The sequence below is a fragment of the Sminthopsis crassicaudata genome, chromosome 3 (assembly GCF_048593235.1).
Source record: "Sminthopsis crassicaudata isolate SCR6 chromosome 3, ASM4859323v1, whole genome shotgun sequence".
NCBI lineage: Eukaryota > Metazoa > Chordata > Mammalia > Dasyuromorphia > Dasyuridae > Sminthopsis > Sminthopsis crassicaudata.
The window spans coordinates 14,942,190-14,959,429 of NC_133619.1; the positions used below are offsets into that span (position 1 = coordinate 14,942,190).

The 17,240-nt window shown below is 43.6% G+C and overlaps 1 protein-coding gene across 1 annotated transcript in view; it reads left to right on the forward strand.

The window, feature by feature from the left end:
* LEKR1 (leucine, glutamate and lysine rich 1) overlaps positions 1-17,240 on the forward strand; it is a 162,429-nt gene that overhangs the window by 96,085 nt on the left and 49,104 nt on the right. Inside the window, exon 6 of the mRNA XM_074298067.1 lies at positions 7,265-7,450. Within this exon, the coding sequence (XP_074154168.1) occupies positions 7,265-7,450 (186 nt within the window). The remainder of the gene's footprint in view (positions 1-7,264; positions 7,451-17,240) is intronic.

Below are 17,240 nucleotides of genomic sequence, written 5' to 3' on the forward strand. Positions count from 1 at the left end.
AATGATAAATGTTGAAGGAGTTGTGGGAAAACTGGAACACTGATGCATTGTTGGTGGAGTTGTGAACTGATCTAGCCATTCTGGAGAGCAATTTGGAACTATGCCCAAAGAGCTATAAAGAAATCATGAAAAAGAGAAAAAACTCACATGTGCAAAATTGTTCATAGCAGCTCTTTTTTATGGTGGCAAAGAATTGGAAATTGAGAGGATGCTCATCAATTGAGGAATGGCTTAATAAGTTAAATGGTTTAGGAATGTAATGTTATTGTTCTATAAGAGATGATGAGCAGGCTGATTTCAGAAAAGCCTGGAAAGATGTGAACTGACGCTGAGTGAAGTAAGCAGATCCAGAAGAACATTTACTCAGTAGCAACAAGATTGTGTAATGATCAGCTATGATAAACTAGTTCTCCCCAACAATACAGTGCTCCAAGACAGTTCCAAAAGACTTCAGATAAAAAATGCCTTCTGCATCCAGAGAAAGAACTCTGGGGAAAATGTAGATCAAAGCATACTGTTTTCACTTTTTGTTTTTTTTCTTTCTTGTGGTTTTACCTTTTTGTTCTTTCTTTTCACAACATGACTAATATGAAAACATGTTTAAGATGACTGTACATGTATAACCTATATTAGATTTCTTGTTATCTTGGAAAGGGAGGAGGAAAAATGTGGGATCTTGGGAAAAAAAACAAATCTTGAAAAAAGAAATGAGGGCCTATGCTGAGATTGAAGGAGAGGGGAAAGATGAAGACTTGAAGAGAGAGAATATGTAGAACATCATCATTTGAGGGGAGTGCAATAATTAATTAGCAGTGAGTAAGATGTGACTCATTTGTTATGAGTATTCTTCATTTCATGCAGTAGATGTTTACAAAAAAAAGCTTTATACACACCGAATGTCTCTAAATCTAATTAGGTTAATGTAGCAGACAAACACCCTTCAGAGATTTTTTTGTGGTGAATTATTTTATAAAATGAACTACTTTCATTAATTACAATAATTTTACCTTAAAGTTTAAATGTTCACAGGTGAATTTAAAAACATGGAACACTTTTCCCCAAAATCAATATGAAAGATATTACATATTTACATAAAGTTATGCTTTATAAAATGTGCGATCTGTATTTACTCTCCCTCTCCATGCCAAATTGATGGTTGACTTATGTTTTTACCATCAAAGTCTAAACCGATACTCAGGGACAGAGAACTCCCGTGTAAACATCACAAAGGCAGATTATTTTTCACTGACTCCTGCCTCTCCAGTGGGGACCAGAGAGATTTGTTTAGTGCCGTCACAGTGATTCTTTGGTTTAAGTTTTGAGTGGTTTCTAGACTAAACATCTCAGATAACGGGCTTAGGATACTTCAAAAATTAATATCTACCTGATTGAAAAAGCTTTAGGAGCCTAGATTAATGTTCTTCTGGGAAACCAGTTAGATGTTTTGGTGAAAATTTGTTCATTTAATAAATATTAACTCATTCTTTGGAAAGTCCTATACTTTGCACAGGGGGAGATACAGTGAGGAGGAATAAGAAAGAATCTCAGTGTTTAAGGAGTTTACCTTCTAATAGGATGGAAAGGTCCACACCCAAATCAGTTAACTCTCATTTAGGACAATATTACAGAGTCCTGGAAGTGAGGTATAAGGGAGAGATGGGAGAGAAAACTGACTCACACAGAGAGAGACAGATAGCAATAGAGACAAAGGGAGAGATGATTTCTGAGGGAATCAGAGGCGGGGGCATCAGAGCTGATAGAAGAACCACATTTGGCAAACCATCTTTGGAGAATGATTGTGAAAGGAAAAAGAATATTCCTGAGCAAGGACAGAGATGCAGAAGAATGGCTTTGATGTAGAGAAGTAGGCAAAAATGAGGCTAGAAAAGTAGTTTGGAGGCCCCGCCTGGCAGGTGTTCAAAGCCAGTCGAAGGAGTGTGGGCTTTCCGAAGAGGCCTTGGGGACCCACTGACGACGTCTGAGCCAGGGGAATGACACCAAGAAGTGTGGAGGAAAACAATTCGGTGCCAACATAAAGAATGAATGAAAGTGGCGCCCAGGGAAAACTGGAAGTGGCGGAGGGCAAAGTGAACAATTTAGAAATAAGCCAATTAAAGGCGTAATTTGTTTTAAGAGTATTTTTTTTCATTTGCTTTTGGGAAGAACTATATATCTGTTTAAAGGCAGCTGTGCTTGGTCTGATACTGTTAAAAGATGGAACAAAGTGAAGAGCCTGACATTTCTAGAAATGGATTTTGGATATAGACACAAAACAAGAGAAAAAAGGAAGAAATAACAGATCTGTAAACCAATACATCAGCTGTGTCTGGCAGTGTATTTAGTTTTTGGTAGCCATAGTCCCTCACCTTTGTAAAAAGAAGGAAATGTATTATCTCAATTCTTCTCTGGGGGAAAAGGATGGTCATTCTAATTATAGCATTCAATTTTAATTTTATTTTTACAATGCTGTGATCCTTCTATATGTTATTTCCTTGTTCTACTTACTTCACTCTATATTGGTTCATCCATAATTTCTTACAGCGCAGTAATTCTACTTATTGCCACTTGTTTTACCATTTTTAAATTGCTGGCTATGTGCTTTGTCTCCATTATTTGCTATTTAGAGGATTACCATAAAGATTCAGCTTTTGGATGTCTATGGAACACGTTTTTCTCTCTTTGTGTCCCTTGTGTTATACGTCTTTTAGTGGAGTCCAGAAGTAGGCCACTTTTTAAAACCTAATTCCACATTGTCCTTCAAAATGAACGACCGTATCACATTTTCACCAGCAGTGCATTAATTTGCCCATCTCTTCATCTTTGCCAGTGGGATAAAGCGAAATCTTAGTGTCATTTGATTTGCATTATTTATTATTAGTGATTTAAAGCAATCTTCTATACGTTTGTTAACAGTTTGCAATTTTTGAGGACAGTTTATTCCTATCTTTTAACAACTTACCCTTTGAGGAAGAGCTCTTAGTCTTAAATATTTGTATCAATTGCATATATTTATGTGTATATATATATATATGTTTGTGAGCATATATATTTAATATCAGCCCCTTATTACAGATTGCTTGGATTCACTGGGGATCTTGTTCTCCTAGTTCTGCTTACTTCCCTTGCTAACTTCTCCTATTCTTTGATGAGTTCTTCATGGTCATTGTTTCTTACAAGGCAGCTAATATTCCCTGATATTCATGTACCACAATTCAAAGCTCAGCTTTTTAACCACTGAAAGTTTTCAATTCTTGACTCAATAAATTCCAATTCTCAATCCCATAAAACAGTTCCTATAGCATACAAGGGAACCCCAAAGGCCATGTCATGTGTCCATGATGACTGTACTATGAAATTTATCTCCTCTTGCTCTTTTCTTAACCCCTTACACTCTGGCTTCTGACCTTTTTGTTCCACCAGAACTACTCTCTCCAAAGCTACCAGTGACCTCTTAGTTAAGTCCCTGGCCTCTCTACAGCCTATGGCCCTATGGGTCACCACTCTCTCATCCCTTTTCTCTTTAAAATCTCAGGACGCCCCTCTGCTCTGTCCTGGTTCTCCTCCTACCTATTTGATGGCTCCTTCTCAGTTTCTTTGGTGGATTCTCTTCTACATCATACCCTCGAATCATAGCTGCCCCTCAGGGTTCTGTCCTGAATCCTGCTCTGTATCTATACTGCTTCCTTGGTGATTTCATCAGCTCCCATGAATTTACTTCCGGTGGCCATGCTAATGCTTCTCCCATCTACCTCTCCTGCCCCGGACTCGGTGCTGATCTCCAATCTTATATCTCACCCTGACTTTCAGGCAGCCCAGACAGGATGTCCTGTAGAGATCTTAAACACGGCATTCCAAAATGGAGCTCGTTATCTTTCCCTCTAAACCCTCCCTCACCTCCTCCCTTCCCTACCACTAGGAGATGACAACTAGGAGATAATTCCAAGAATTATCCTAGATTCCTCAGGATCTCCTCCCCCCAACATCCATTCTGTTGCTAAGGCCTATGGATTCCACCTCTGCAACATCCCTCCACCTATGGCTTTTTCCCTCTGATACGCTGACCCTCATCGTCTCAGTGTCAGCAGGAGCTGCTGCTGGGCCTGCTTGCCCCAAGTCTCTCCCCATTCCAATCCTGCTCTATTCTCTCCAAGTTATTTCCCTACATGTAGATCCAGTCATGTCACGTCCTACTCAAAAGACCCCAACGGCTTCTTATTGCCTCCAGAATCAAATACAAAGGGCCTTGTTTAGCTTCAGAGCTCTTGGTCCTCAAACTCTCTTGTCTTTCTGGCCCTCTTCTACCTCCTCCCTGACGTAGTCTAGTGACAAAGGCCTCCTGGTTGTTCCGTGAACAGGACCCGCCATCTCTGACCTCCTGACATTTTCTCTGGCTGTCTTCCATGTCTGGGATTCTCTCTTCCTCCACTCCCCCTACTGACATGCCTGCTTTCCTTCCTAAAATTCTGTCTTCCCCCGGAAGCTTTCTCAAGCCCTTTAATTTCAGTGCCTTCCCTCTGTTTCCTATTTATCTTGTGTATATTTTGCATTGTATATATTTGCATGTTGCCTCCCCTATTAGATCATAAGCTCCTTGAGCACGAGGACTGTCTCTCTTTGTAACCCCTGCACTTAGCACAGTGCCTGACACAAAACAGGCTCTTAATAAATGCGTGCAGGTGATTGAGTGAGGCTCAAACACCTGACTCTTAAGTTCCAAAGCTATTGCATAATAACCAATAGCAGCCTCTCTGGTGGAAGAGAAAAGGAGCCAGCCAAGAGGCCATCCCAGTATTACCCAAGGAAGGCTCCAGCGCATTGGAAAAATCCTCTAGGAAGGATTTCTGGGAACGTAGATAGTCAAAGGTCATTCGGGATGAGAAGGAATAGCCGAGTGGTGATTGGCCCTCTGAGAGCAAGGAGAGAGATACTAGGCAACAAGAGACATTACACAGAGAACAACCATCTTCCCATCTTCCATGATGTAAAGGTAATAAGGGAGTACATGTTTCTATTAAAAAAAAAAAAAAAAGCAGTCATGCATTAGATCCAAGCTAGCTAGATCCAAGCAATCTCGGGTATGGACCCCACTTTCACCTATGGCCAAACCCCCAAGCTCGAGGATAACTCTGATGGGGGGGGTGCAAATTCACCTTCTACCTTAATCTCCATCAAGGGCTGGCACCACCACAACTTACACACACCTATCAGCATTGAGATCTTACAGTAGTTTTCCATGTGGGAGAATAAAATCGACATAAATTTGTGTTACAAATTCCTTTCCTTCTAATGTCAGATAGAAAGTCACATTGACATTAAAAGTTATTTTAGTGACTGATAGCACTGTACACTTCCAGAGTCAGCATGCAAGCCCACTAGTGTTATTTTACCAAATGATAAATACATATCAGTGTGTGCCCTCTATCCTTTTCAGTGTCATTCTGACTTATACATAGATAGAAATTGTTAGGGTACAGTACAATTTATTCAGCCAAGAAAAGCTGCATTTACAGCTTTTTTAAAACAAAACAAAACAAACAAAAACTAGGTACAAAGAAATGCCAGATTTCTTTTCTTTAATATTTATTTTAAGAAACAAAGTACAGTCTTCTCGAAACTGTGGCCTAAGATAAATGAGTGGCTTTCATGATATAATTGGTGGTTTTCTATAATTTTTCAATGTATAAGAAAGTGGTAGTGAATTTGCTTTTATCTTTTTGGCTCCTACCCATTTGGATCTCCAGGTCTTGAGGTTGAAATATAGTGGACCCAACCTATTTCTCTAGTTTCTTCCCATTTTTCTCCCGTGGGGCATTTTCTACATAGGCGAAGCCGTGCCCCATCCTGTTGGGCCATGTTTCCGGACTTTCCCCAGCTGTCGATGGTTTTAAATCTCTGGTCTTGTTCTCCGCCGGTCTTGCCGCTGCTGCAGCCACATGCTGGTCCCACCCTCTCCCTGCCCCCCCTCACCCCAACTGCTGCCCTACTGTGTCATTGCTCCTGTGGTCAGTAGCTTGTCTCATGTGGCTGCCTCTTGAGACCTGTTCCATATTACAGCCAATGCAGCCACGGTGGAGGCAGTGAATTCTCATGTCAACAGGACAGATTTAGCCAGAGCAGAGTATCAGAATTGTCTGCGTTGAGCTTGTTTTCAGAATCGACCAGTCTTTACAAATTGCTCGAGAGCCTAATTTATCCTCAAGTTGCTTTGGGAAAGTGTGATGCCATTCTCATTGGGAACTCTGTGTCTTCCATTGTGATTCTGTGGAAGTGAGCTCCATTGCCAATTTGCTCCAGAGTTTATAGTCAAGAGAGGAAAAAAGGATTAGCACTTGATACAACGAGTTCTTTTCTCTGGCCCAATACTATGGGCCCTCAAATAGGGCACCCCAGAGGTGGAAGGAGCCCCAGTGGTCATCTCCTCTGAACTACGCCTAAAAGGAAGGGCTACGAGTGCTCTCACATGGTCACCCTTCCCCATTCCCACTCTTCTTGCTAGAGGGACTTTCCAGACCTTGAGTCTCAGTGTGTCTCTCTGTGTCTGCTCCTGGCCCTGTCCGGAGTCTGTCAGAACAAGCCTTATCTCCCTCTCTTCTCCAGCCTTAACATCTCCAGCTCTTTGCCCAGACCTTGGGCAGCACCTTTCTGGTCTCCCTTTTCTTGATGTTCCTAAGCTTGAGCTGAGATGGCCAGAATGGAGCTTCAGAGGAGGGCAGAAAATAGAGGAGCATCACTTGTTTCTGGGAGTATGTCCTTAGGCCACTTGGGAATCTTCTTCTTGGCCCCTTTGGACTTGGACAACCATGGATAGGAACTCATATTTTTCTCTCAATTTTTCTAATGTATCTGTCACTTATTCCTATTACTCCACTAGTAATATTATCATCCCCCATCTAACCTATCACAGGGCCATTTGTTTATATTTACCTTTATGAACCCTGCTTCTAGAAAAGCAAACTGTAGAAAGCCAGGAAAATGATAGCCATTCTGTGTCTCCAAGAAAGTAAACACCCAGTAAGCATGCTCCATGATGACCTGGGGTAATAAGAATGGTTTAAATAGCGGATACAACTTTGGGAGTGGGACCTTTGTCCTGTTTTTATTGGATTTATTTATTTTATTTAGACTCTGGAGCTATATCTCTTCAATAGATGTCATCATATCTTCAGAAAAGTCATGAGTTGACTTTATGACCAACCAGAGTTTGTAGGGAAATGTTTCGGCATTCAGCCACACATGCTTATTAATAATTGCTTTTTCTTCACAGAAATGGCCAATCTGAATAAAACTTTATCAGTGGTCCAGCGAGATAAGAAACGCCTGGAACAAGAAGTGAAAAGTCTCAAGATGATGTCAGATGCAGCTTTGTTGAAGTCACAGCAGATTGAGGTGATATGCCATCAAGGAGTAGGCTTGCTAAACAGATGCCATGACCTCCAAAAGGAAATACTAGGTAAGGAAGAAGGGGGTTTTCATATAGATATCATCAATAGATAAATGCAAATAAAAGACCTCTAGAACTTGCCTTTCTTTGTAATTATCAGAAATACCCAATGGATATTTCAAGATTAGAAAAAATATTTACCCAGTTGTTTTGTCGCAAAATCTGACTACTCCAAACCACAACCTTGGATGTGAGATCCACCTTGCTGTGTTATCTGTTGGATTCATACAAAGCAAGATAATATTTCTAGGAGCAGGTACTTTCATCTACTGATGTAAAGAATGAGGGAGCATAGTCTGGAAGTAAGGTTATGGCAATTCAGTCAAGAAAAGAGTAAGAAACTATGTGTTATATCACACAGGAATGATGGGAACTAATTTTTAATAATAGTTTTTTTTATTTTTCAAAGTATATGCAAAGATAGTTTTCAACATTCACCCTTGCAAAACTCTGTGTTCTAAATTTTTCCACCTCCCCTAGACAACAAGAAGTTCAATATAGGTTAAACATGTCAATTCTTCTAAATATATTTTCATATTTATCGTGCTGCACAAGAAAAATCAGATCGAAGGGGGGAAAATGAGAAAGAAAAAAAAAGAGATATTTAAAAAGGGTGAAAGTACTATATTGTAATCCACATTAAGTCCCCATAGTCCTCTCTCTGGATACAGATAGCTCTCTCCATCGCAAGTGCATTGGAATTGCCCTGAATTATCCCATTGTTGAAAAAAGCTAAGGGTGATGGGAATGAGTGACAGAACAGCAATGGGGCAATGGCAAGAATCCATAGTATTTTCTGTCAAGCCCTATATTCACTCTGCAGTCCTGGGAACAGATTGGGACTGCTTGCGGAGAACCTGTCTAGCTGAAATAACTATGAAGAGTACAGTCACCAAGAGGCTTGTGGATTGATAGTGGGTTTTGTTTGGCTACAAAAAATCCATGAAGCAAAGAAAATCAAAAGTGACTTCGAGGTCTGGATGACCTCTTCTTCATCTGCAGTGATGGTGGAAGTTAGGAAAAGAGGGCCAAGCGTGCAGTTTTTAGGTTGTTTCTAAGTATTACTAGTTCAACTGCTAGTTGGAAGGGTGGTCATACTTCTGAGGTACTGACAGGTTGAATTGAGGCAGGAAGTCTAATTATAAAATGATTACTTGAAAATAAAATAAACTGACATGAATATCATTGATACCGGGGCTTCTTAGTGGCACATGAGAACATTCACCAAAGAAAGCCCACTAGAAACATTTAATGTCACATCATTATTTGAATCCTCTCAACTTTAAAAAGAAAAATCACCTCTGAATAATTTTCATGGAAAAGCTTTTGACATAAATTAATTGAGCCAGATACACTCTTTCCCTCAAATGCCCTCTTCTCCCTCTTTGACCTGAAAGGAGTTTTAGCCAAAAGACTTGGGATTGGCCCCAGCTCAGCTATTTAGCATGAAACCTCACAGTTGTATAAATGCTGGTATTGATATTTTCAAGTAAATACCAATTCAGTTCATGTGTGTATCAAATCTAATAAAAGATACAAGCTATTGGGGACAGTTAGGTGGTGCAGTGGAGAGAGCACCAGCCCTGAATTCAGGAAGACTCCAGTTCAAATCTGGTCTCAGACACTTAACACTTCCTAGCTGTGTGACCCTGGGCAAGTCACTTAACCCCAGCCTCAGAAAAAAAGATACAAGCTATCTAGAGAGCTGAACTTTTCCTTTGGATCTACCTGGATTCCTGAAAAAAAAAAAAAAACTCCAAGTAAAATTCCTGTTGCACATGGACACATTTTAGGAACAGTCGGCAAGATGCACGTATGACTGTATTTCCAAAAAATGGCCTTTGAGAGAAATGTTGAGCTCTATTTTGGGGAAGCTTCCTTAGCATATCAAGAAAGAGCAATCCCAAAGTCTCTATGCTTTTTATAAAAATAACTTCTGGAGAAATACGAATATTTCCCAGATCTATATTTGGACACTTGGGCAAAGAGAACAGAGTGAGTTATTTTTTTATCCTGTCACTCCATTCACTTTTTGCCACTTCTATTTTAAAGGAGTTAATGTAATGAAAAATCGTCACCATCAGCCTTTAAGTTTTATACATTGCTTGAAGGAAATCGAATCTTTCTCATCTTCACCTAAAATTAGGCATCAAGGTTCTAAAGTCAGTTCCATTTCAGAAGGACTGGAGCCAACTGTAAAAGGGAACCCCCAGCTTCTTGTGACCTCAATAGGAGCCGTGTATGTGTGTTTGTTTAAATAAACACAAACTAGATTTTGAGAAGAGTGTGAATATAGGCTTATCAAAAAGGTCTGATTTACCTTATGAAACTGCTGGGAGGGGTTGTCCCCTATGCTCCCATAGCCACATATGATAAACTTTACATGTTACATTATGTAAAATGGAACCGCTCCTGAATCCACATTTTCCAGCATGGTGGGTGACAGAGGCTCATAGGATACGGATGACCCCACTGAAGCTAAAAACCATATTGCTGGAATAGGCAGCAAGTCTCTAACTCATAGGCAAATTTAAAATAAATAAATTATTAGGGGCAGCGAGGTGGCTCAGTGGATAGAGCACCAGCCCTGAAGTCAAGAGGACCTGAGTTCAAATCTACTCTCAGATACTTAACACTTCCTAGCTGTGTGACCCTGGGCAAGTCACTTAGCCCCAATTGCCTCAGGGAAAAAAAAAGGAAGAAGAAGAATTATTTCTGCTTTCTACTTATCGTCAGAATGTTGGTCAATGTTTTGGCACGGTTCATTTTTATACCAAGTGAGTCTCTCTTTCCTCTACTGAGGACTAGTCCACACTAGAGGTAGATTGATCAAAGCAGACAGATGGAGCAATAGATGATGGATGGATGGATGGATGGATGGATGGATGGATGGATGGATGGATGGATGAGAGTAGAGAAAAGAAGGCTGGATTGATGTCAGGAGAGTTGTGATCAGGCAGGATTGCTACTCCCCATTTGACAATGACTGGGGCCATGTTCCTTAACCTCTCAGAACCCCTGCAAGGCTCTGCCATAGGTGATAGAAAGAAGATACAAAGATTCATGAAGGTAATATTAAATTGAATCCTAATATAGATACATACAAGATGAAAGAAAGTCTCTTAGATATTTGAAATCTTCCAAGGATTTTAAGTCTCCAGGCCTGGACAAATTGCACCCAAGATGCCAGGAGATTGGAAACATGGAGATGCAGTTTAAATTTTGGATTTCAGAAACGAAAAATTTCACGTGGAGACTTTCACCCCAAGCCCTTCATTCCCCCTTCAGAGGGCTCTGAAAGTAAGTAGGGAGCCAACAGGAGGTCTTAGTGGACCTCAGTGTGATGGAGTCATTTACCCAGGTCTCCATCTCCCAGAGGGAGAGCCCTTCTCTTCATCAGCTTTCTGGATCCTGGCTGGATACGCCTCTCATTTTGGAACTCGCTGAGGGAAAGGTGCTCAGGCTCGAAGGCATCCATTTTGTCCAGATTAAAAGAAATCTGGGGAAAGTCACTCCTGGGAGTTTGTTTTTCCAAGCGGTGACACTGGCAAAAGTGGGCTCAGCGGGATAATAGCCCATGATTCAGAGGAAGGTGTTCCCGAGGACAGCCCTGACCTTTCCAGGCCGCTGTCGGGAAGAACAGCTGAACCCTTTCACAGCTGAGGTGATGATACCACTGCGAAGGCAGTGAGTGCATTGCTGGGACAGACTGATCTGGGGGAATGTGATGATTCTGACACAGGGAAATGGGAGCAGGTAGAGAGATGGGGTTCAGAGTATTTCCTTTAATAGTCTGCTGAAATTCATCTGTTTCCCTCATCAGGAAGAAAGTGGCCATAATAGAGGAAGTCCTGCCCCTTATCACTTACTTAGCTGTGGGTCTGGGGCTGTTCAAGAGGACTAAGCCTTTTCAGGGCTGCTCAGCCCGCTTTGGGGCTCCCCTGCTCCCCAGTTCGCAGCTGGGGTCCCTTGCAGTGGCCAGACAGGTCTCAGCAGAATGGCCTGAAAGCCATCAGTGAGTTAAGAGGATGGCTTCCCCAGACAGGTGACCACTTCCCCCAGAGGAGCTGGTGGATGAGAACTGTTGTCATAAAGGCCTTGAGGCAGATGAAGCAATGGTGGAGCCCCCCAAAAACAAGCATCACGGTCAGTCCCTGCATCCCGCCTTCGCCTCTCAGGCGGCTGGAGGAGGGAGGCTGATGACTCTGCAAGTCTGACTCACCTCAGACTAATTCACAAGCAAGCCCAGCACCACCTCCCTTCAAAAATGGACAATGAACCACAAGCGGATGCTTAGCGGTGTGAGCGGGAGTCACTGGAAGTCTCCGAGCCGCCTCTGCCATGTGGATGGTAGCACCTGTGGCGCCTGCCTTCCGGCGTGCTCGGGGCCCAAAGGAGAGAATGCATGGAAAGCACTCTGGTGTCTCAAGGTTCCCCGTCCCTTTGGACAGTGTTAGAGCGCTCCCCGTTCTCCTGAATGTCGGCTCAAAGCGGGGGGTTTTATAGCCCCCTTAGAAAGCCCGAAACAGTACAGTTCTAGTTAACTCCTCTGGCTCCACCTTCATTAAGCATGGTCTGCATTCTCATCGCCAGGACAGCTGGAGCCTGGGCTCCGGCCTCTGACGGTCCGGGGTGGGCTTTAGAGCTCAGCTTCTCTTCCTCAGGAGGGCAGCCTGATGACAGAGCCGTGTGGCCGGGTGGAGTTTGACGGCTGATGGTGGTGAATGAATCCCCCACTTAGGTGACCCACAATCTTTAAGAAGTGGAAGGAACCATTTCTGGGATCTCTGTTGTAGTGCTCCACATGGGGACCATTGATGATGGCAGGGAGGAGCCCTGGGGAAAGGCGAGGGAGGAATTAACTTCCTCTGACTAACAACGCCCGTCTCCCATGCCCCTATTCGTGATATCTGGGGGAACATATTTGCAGTTTTCCATTGTTTTTTCTGTTAGCACCCAGCACTGAAATGATCAGAACATTCGAAGAAATTCACAAATTGCTGAAGAGAATAAAGTCGGGCCCACCTGCTCCTAGAGAAGCCCGTTGGGCCACTTCCTGGCCATGGCTTCTCTCTGTTAGAGGGCCTCCTGTGCTCGCACAGACCAACCGCAGTGAAGCGAAGGGTCTGGTGTGACTTGTGGGAAAGGCCTGGATTCCTGGACTCCGGGGTCAGTGACGACACTAGGCGAGGGCCGGCTCTTTCTGCCAGTGAGCTGGCTCATCTACAAGGAATTTCTCACTAAGTGAATGATTCTGTGACGGTGTTTTCTGCTCTGGAAGTAAGAGATGGTAGCTGAGTCAGCCAGCAGAGTTGGGGCCGGGCCCGCTCGCTCTCTCTCCTCCTAACTCTTTCTGCTCCTGCTGCCGTGCTTCCCAGCACCTTTCCCACCCGAGCCCCTGGTCTCCCAAACCTCCTGGCTACAGCCCCATCATCCACTACCCTTTGACCCTTTCTGCTTCCAGACCGGGTGCTGAGAGGGACTTTTGCCCATGTGTGTATTTGGGCCAGGAACTGCCTCCCTCTGGGTCAGTAGGGCTTCCTGTCTATGGTCCTGACAGCCTGCTCATTTCTGACTTGTAGAGTGACCTACAGTACCCATGTCCTCCTCCTTATCCTGCCTTTGGACTCGTCCCCTTGTATGTCTCCTAAGCTCTCTTCTCCCTCTGGCAGCAGCACTTCCCTCCCTGTCGGGGCCAGCAGATGCGTCCTTCGTCACCAGGCCCGCCTTGGGTGCTCTGATCCTGGCTTCCTCACTTCCCAGAAAAATGGGGCCTCTCTTGGGGAGATCCTGCCCTTTGCTTGCTTTTGCTTCTCTCTTTAATCGATTTCTTTGGGTGTTTGCAGCTTTATTTGCCCATTTTTTAAAAATTAAAGCTGTTTATTTTCCAAATATATCCATGGATAATTTTCCACATTCCCCCCTACAAAACCCTGTGCTTTTTTCGTTTTTTTTCTTTTTTTTGTCCCTCACCCAAGTCGTACGTGCCCATTTTTTTTAAGTTTCAGGGAAGTAGGGATGGTTTCATTCATAGTATTCATATCCCCAGCCTCTACCACAAGGCCCAGCACATAGAAGATACTTTGTGAAAACCTACTGATTGAGTAAAAATAATAATCTGTTGTTCATGTATGGCTTCTGTTTGTTTTAGATGGAAAACTCTGCATGAAAGAGAGGAAACCAAAGAAGAAAAAGAGATATAGGAGAGAGGAATAGAAATAGAGAGAGACTCTGTGTTTTAAAAGGAAAAAAATCAGTGTTCTTTCTGCTGGAAACTGATAGGAGAGTCAGAAAGGAGTATAAAGTTTGCAGGAACAATTCTGTCATGTGTGAAAGTGGAGCAAGAAAGCAGAATGGGGGGAAAAGACAAGTGAAAGTAAATAGATGGGAAATTGAGAAAAGAAAGTTTCCTTCACAGAATAATGAATCCCACGTGTATTTTCTGTCTTATCCAGTGACATGCCTGTGAAATAGGATTCTATTTATCATCATCGTAATTCCACCGGGTAGCAAAATGTTATAGCATATTTGGGGGATTTAAGAGCCAATAAATATTGCTCTGTTTTGCGTTTCTGTGCAAGCCGAGTGAAATGAGCCATTCTCGCTCTCCAGCATGCATTTCTTCAGCAGCCACGCACCGATTCTCCTCTTTCTCTTCTTTCGTCAGGAGTACTTTGGGTAATCATTCTGAAGGTCTTTTTATGGTTAGCAGCGTGGCCTGAGCCCACAGCCATTCTTTATTAACTGTGGGTGCTGGTCTTTTTGTCGTCAGCTGTCCTGGCTACAGTTACTGTTTTCTGCACTAAAAAACAAAGCAAAAAACCTATAGATCTTTTTCGCACTAATTAAGTTGTTAGTCGAATTGTTTTTCTTTTGATCTCGGAGCTCCGGGTCTGAGCTTATTACTGTAACTCTCAGAAGTGGGGCAGATTGGGTCTCCAGAGGGATGGGGCGACTGTTCCGTTAGGATCAGAGAGTAACACTCTCCACTTACTCACGAGTGAGCCCCCACCGCTGCTTTTAGTAGTTGGCATAGCCCCAATATTAACCAGCCAACTAACGAAGGCATATTTACAGGAAGGTCTGTCAAGGACCAAAGTTCGACAGCTCCATACATCCTCCCCTGTATACCTGGTCTGTGGGGGGGTATACAGCTGGGACCCATTTGGGGTTTTCTTGTCAGAGATGCTGGAGTGGTGCCACATCCTGTTCCATTTTACACACGAGGAAACCAAGGCAAACAGGATGAAGGACTTGGCCAGGGTCACATGGCCAGCAAGTGTCTGAGGCTGGATTTGAATCTGGTCCTCCTGACTCCGGGTCCTGCACTCTGTCCCCTGCAGTGCCCCCTGCTGCCCTCCTGGGGAGAGGAGTGTTCCTGAAAAGCATCCCCCCCCATCTGACCCTGGAGAGGGGCCCTTTCTTGGCCACCAAGGTCCCTTCTCAGTAGGAGCTAATGCGTGGGTGACTTGCTCTGGTGCCCAGGTGGTTCTGACTCCTTTCCGGGCCGAGCCAGATGGTTGTTTGTCAGAACCTCTCTGTGCTCACCTGCTTGGCTCTCAGTGAAAACTCAGTTGTGCAGACATTTCAGAAGCACAGGAGGCAGCTGGGTGGTGCAATGGATAGAACACCTAGCCGGAAGTCAGGGGACCTGAGTTCAAACCCAGCCTCAGATACTTCGTGCAGGTCATTTCTTTCTGTCTGCCTCAATTTCCTCATCTGTAAAATGGGCTGGAGAAGGAAATGGCCAGCGGTTCCCGGATGTCTGCCAGGAAACCTCAGTGATGACTAATAATCCGAGCAGCAGAGGGCCCCGTGCTCAGCGCCTTCACGGGCCCAGCACAGGTGGGGGACCCAGAGCCGCTTCCTCTTCCCCGCCAGAAGCTGACAGCAACTTCTGCGTGAAAAGGATCTTCAGCCTTTGGTAGGCACTCCCCAGCCCAGCCCGGCAGCCAGTGAAAAGATCTATCATTACCACGCACACAGGAAACCATCGGAGGGGACCAGCCAGCACTCCCCAGGGAGGAAAGTGTCTCCCTCCTGCCCGTGATGCTGCACACTTGGGAACCAGCTTGCGGCCCCCGCGGGGCACAGTGCTCCCATCCCAGGGCCCGGCCCACCCTGGCCAGCCCGCCGGTCACAAGCCGCCTTTCTCTTGTCCACTCCCTCCTCCTTTGGCCCTATCACTGCTAGAAAGCATCCCTTGAAAGTCTGCCTTGTAGGCAAGAAGCCATCCTTCATTTCCTAACCTCAGAGATTCTCTAGACCCTTGGTAATGAACATCTGTAGGATCTGTAATCCAAGAACATCTTTTCAAAACCATCCCAGCCATTTGGGAAGAGGAAAAAGGCCTCACGGGAAGCCTCGGCACGTCAATTGTTCTGTTAACCTAATCACATATGTTATTAATGACCCCACTGGAAAAAGTCCCTTTTAATTGACAAAACACCTTGTCTAAGCTATATGTCTCTCCCCTCCCCCGAGTGGTTATTAGCTCTCTGAGCTAATATTTTCTCAATTTCAAAGCTAAACAGATTTTTTTTTGCCTCTGTATAGATTTTTTTTTTTTTTTGCTGAGGCAGTTGGGGGTTAAGTGACTTGCCCAGGGTCACACAGCTAGGGAGTGTTAAGTATCTTGAGGCCAGATTTGAACTCGGGTCCTCCTGACTTCAAGGGTGGTGCTCTATCCCCCACGCCACCCAGTTGCCCCCCTCTGTATAGATTTTGTTCATTGTTTAATCCTTTAAGTCATTGTTGAATAGATCTAATGACTTGTTCTCAGAAAAGAAACTCACAGGCTTAGATGTTTGACTCAATCCCTATTTTTTGCCAGAGTCCCCAAGAAATTGAGTCACTTGTTAAAGTCCTATGATTAAATGGTAGAAGAACAACAGCAAAATCCAAGTCTTCTGATACCTGGCCCAGTGCTTTTACCACGGAGCCATCTTCCCTGGAAAACTGTCATCATCATCATCTCTTCTCTCCTCTTCCTCTTTCTTTTCTTCTTCCTCCTCTTTCTTTTCTCCTTTTTCTTCTTCCTCCTCCTTCATCTCTTCCTCATCTTCTCTTCTCCACTCCTCCTCCCCCTTTTCCTCTTCCTTCTTTCTTCTTCTTCTTTTTTCTTCTCTTCTTCTTCCAAATTTCAACATCCATTTTAGCCCCATCCAAACAATGGAAACGGTAGCTTTTCTCTCGATTCTATAATTTAAGCTTGATTTATAGAGAAAATAGTGGAAACAGAAATGAATTTCCCAATGAATGAAACTTTTCGTTTTCCATGGCTAGATTTAGTTACAGATGGTTATATAATTTTATGTTTGGTTCACACTGATGTAACTTCCAAAATAAGTGCCCCCAAATGCATAATTTTTCCCAATTGCCAATGCTCTTCTCAGAGGTCAGCGTGACCAGCAAATCAGTCAGCTTAACTTATTTCCCTTCCACCTGGTAGGATAAAGTGCCCTTTACTTTCTTTTTGTCAGCACTCACAAATCACAAGAGGCAGAGTTCAGATAAATCACCACAGTATTAAAATCCTTCCTTGAAATTCATTTGGCAAATTTTCAAACTTGCCTTTTAAACCTGGGTCTGAACAGAAAACCTTTCTATATTCTGTCTTGCAGGGAAACTTTTTGGTTGAACGATAGGAAAGAATTTTTTTTGAGGTAGTTTACCATTTCTCGCAAACTGTGGCTAGTGGCCAGGACCCAATAGGCAATATGATGGGGATGGAGAAAGAAGAACTGAATAAGCTTTGGACCACCTGGATCCCGGTTCTGCCTCTTCCTTGGAGAAGGAA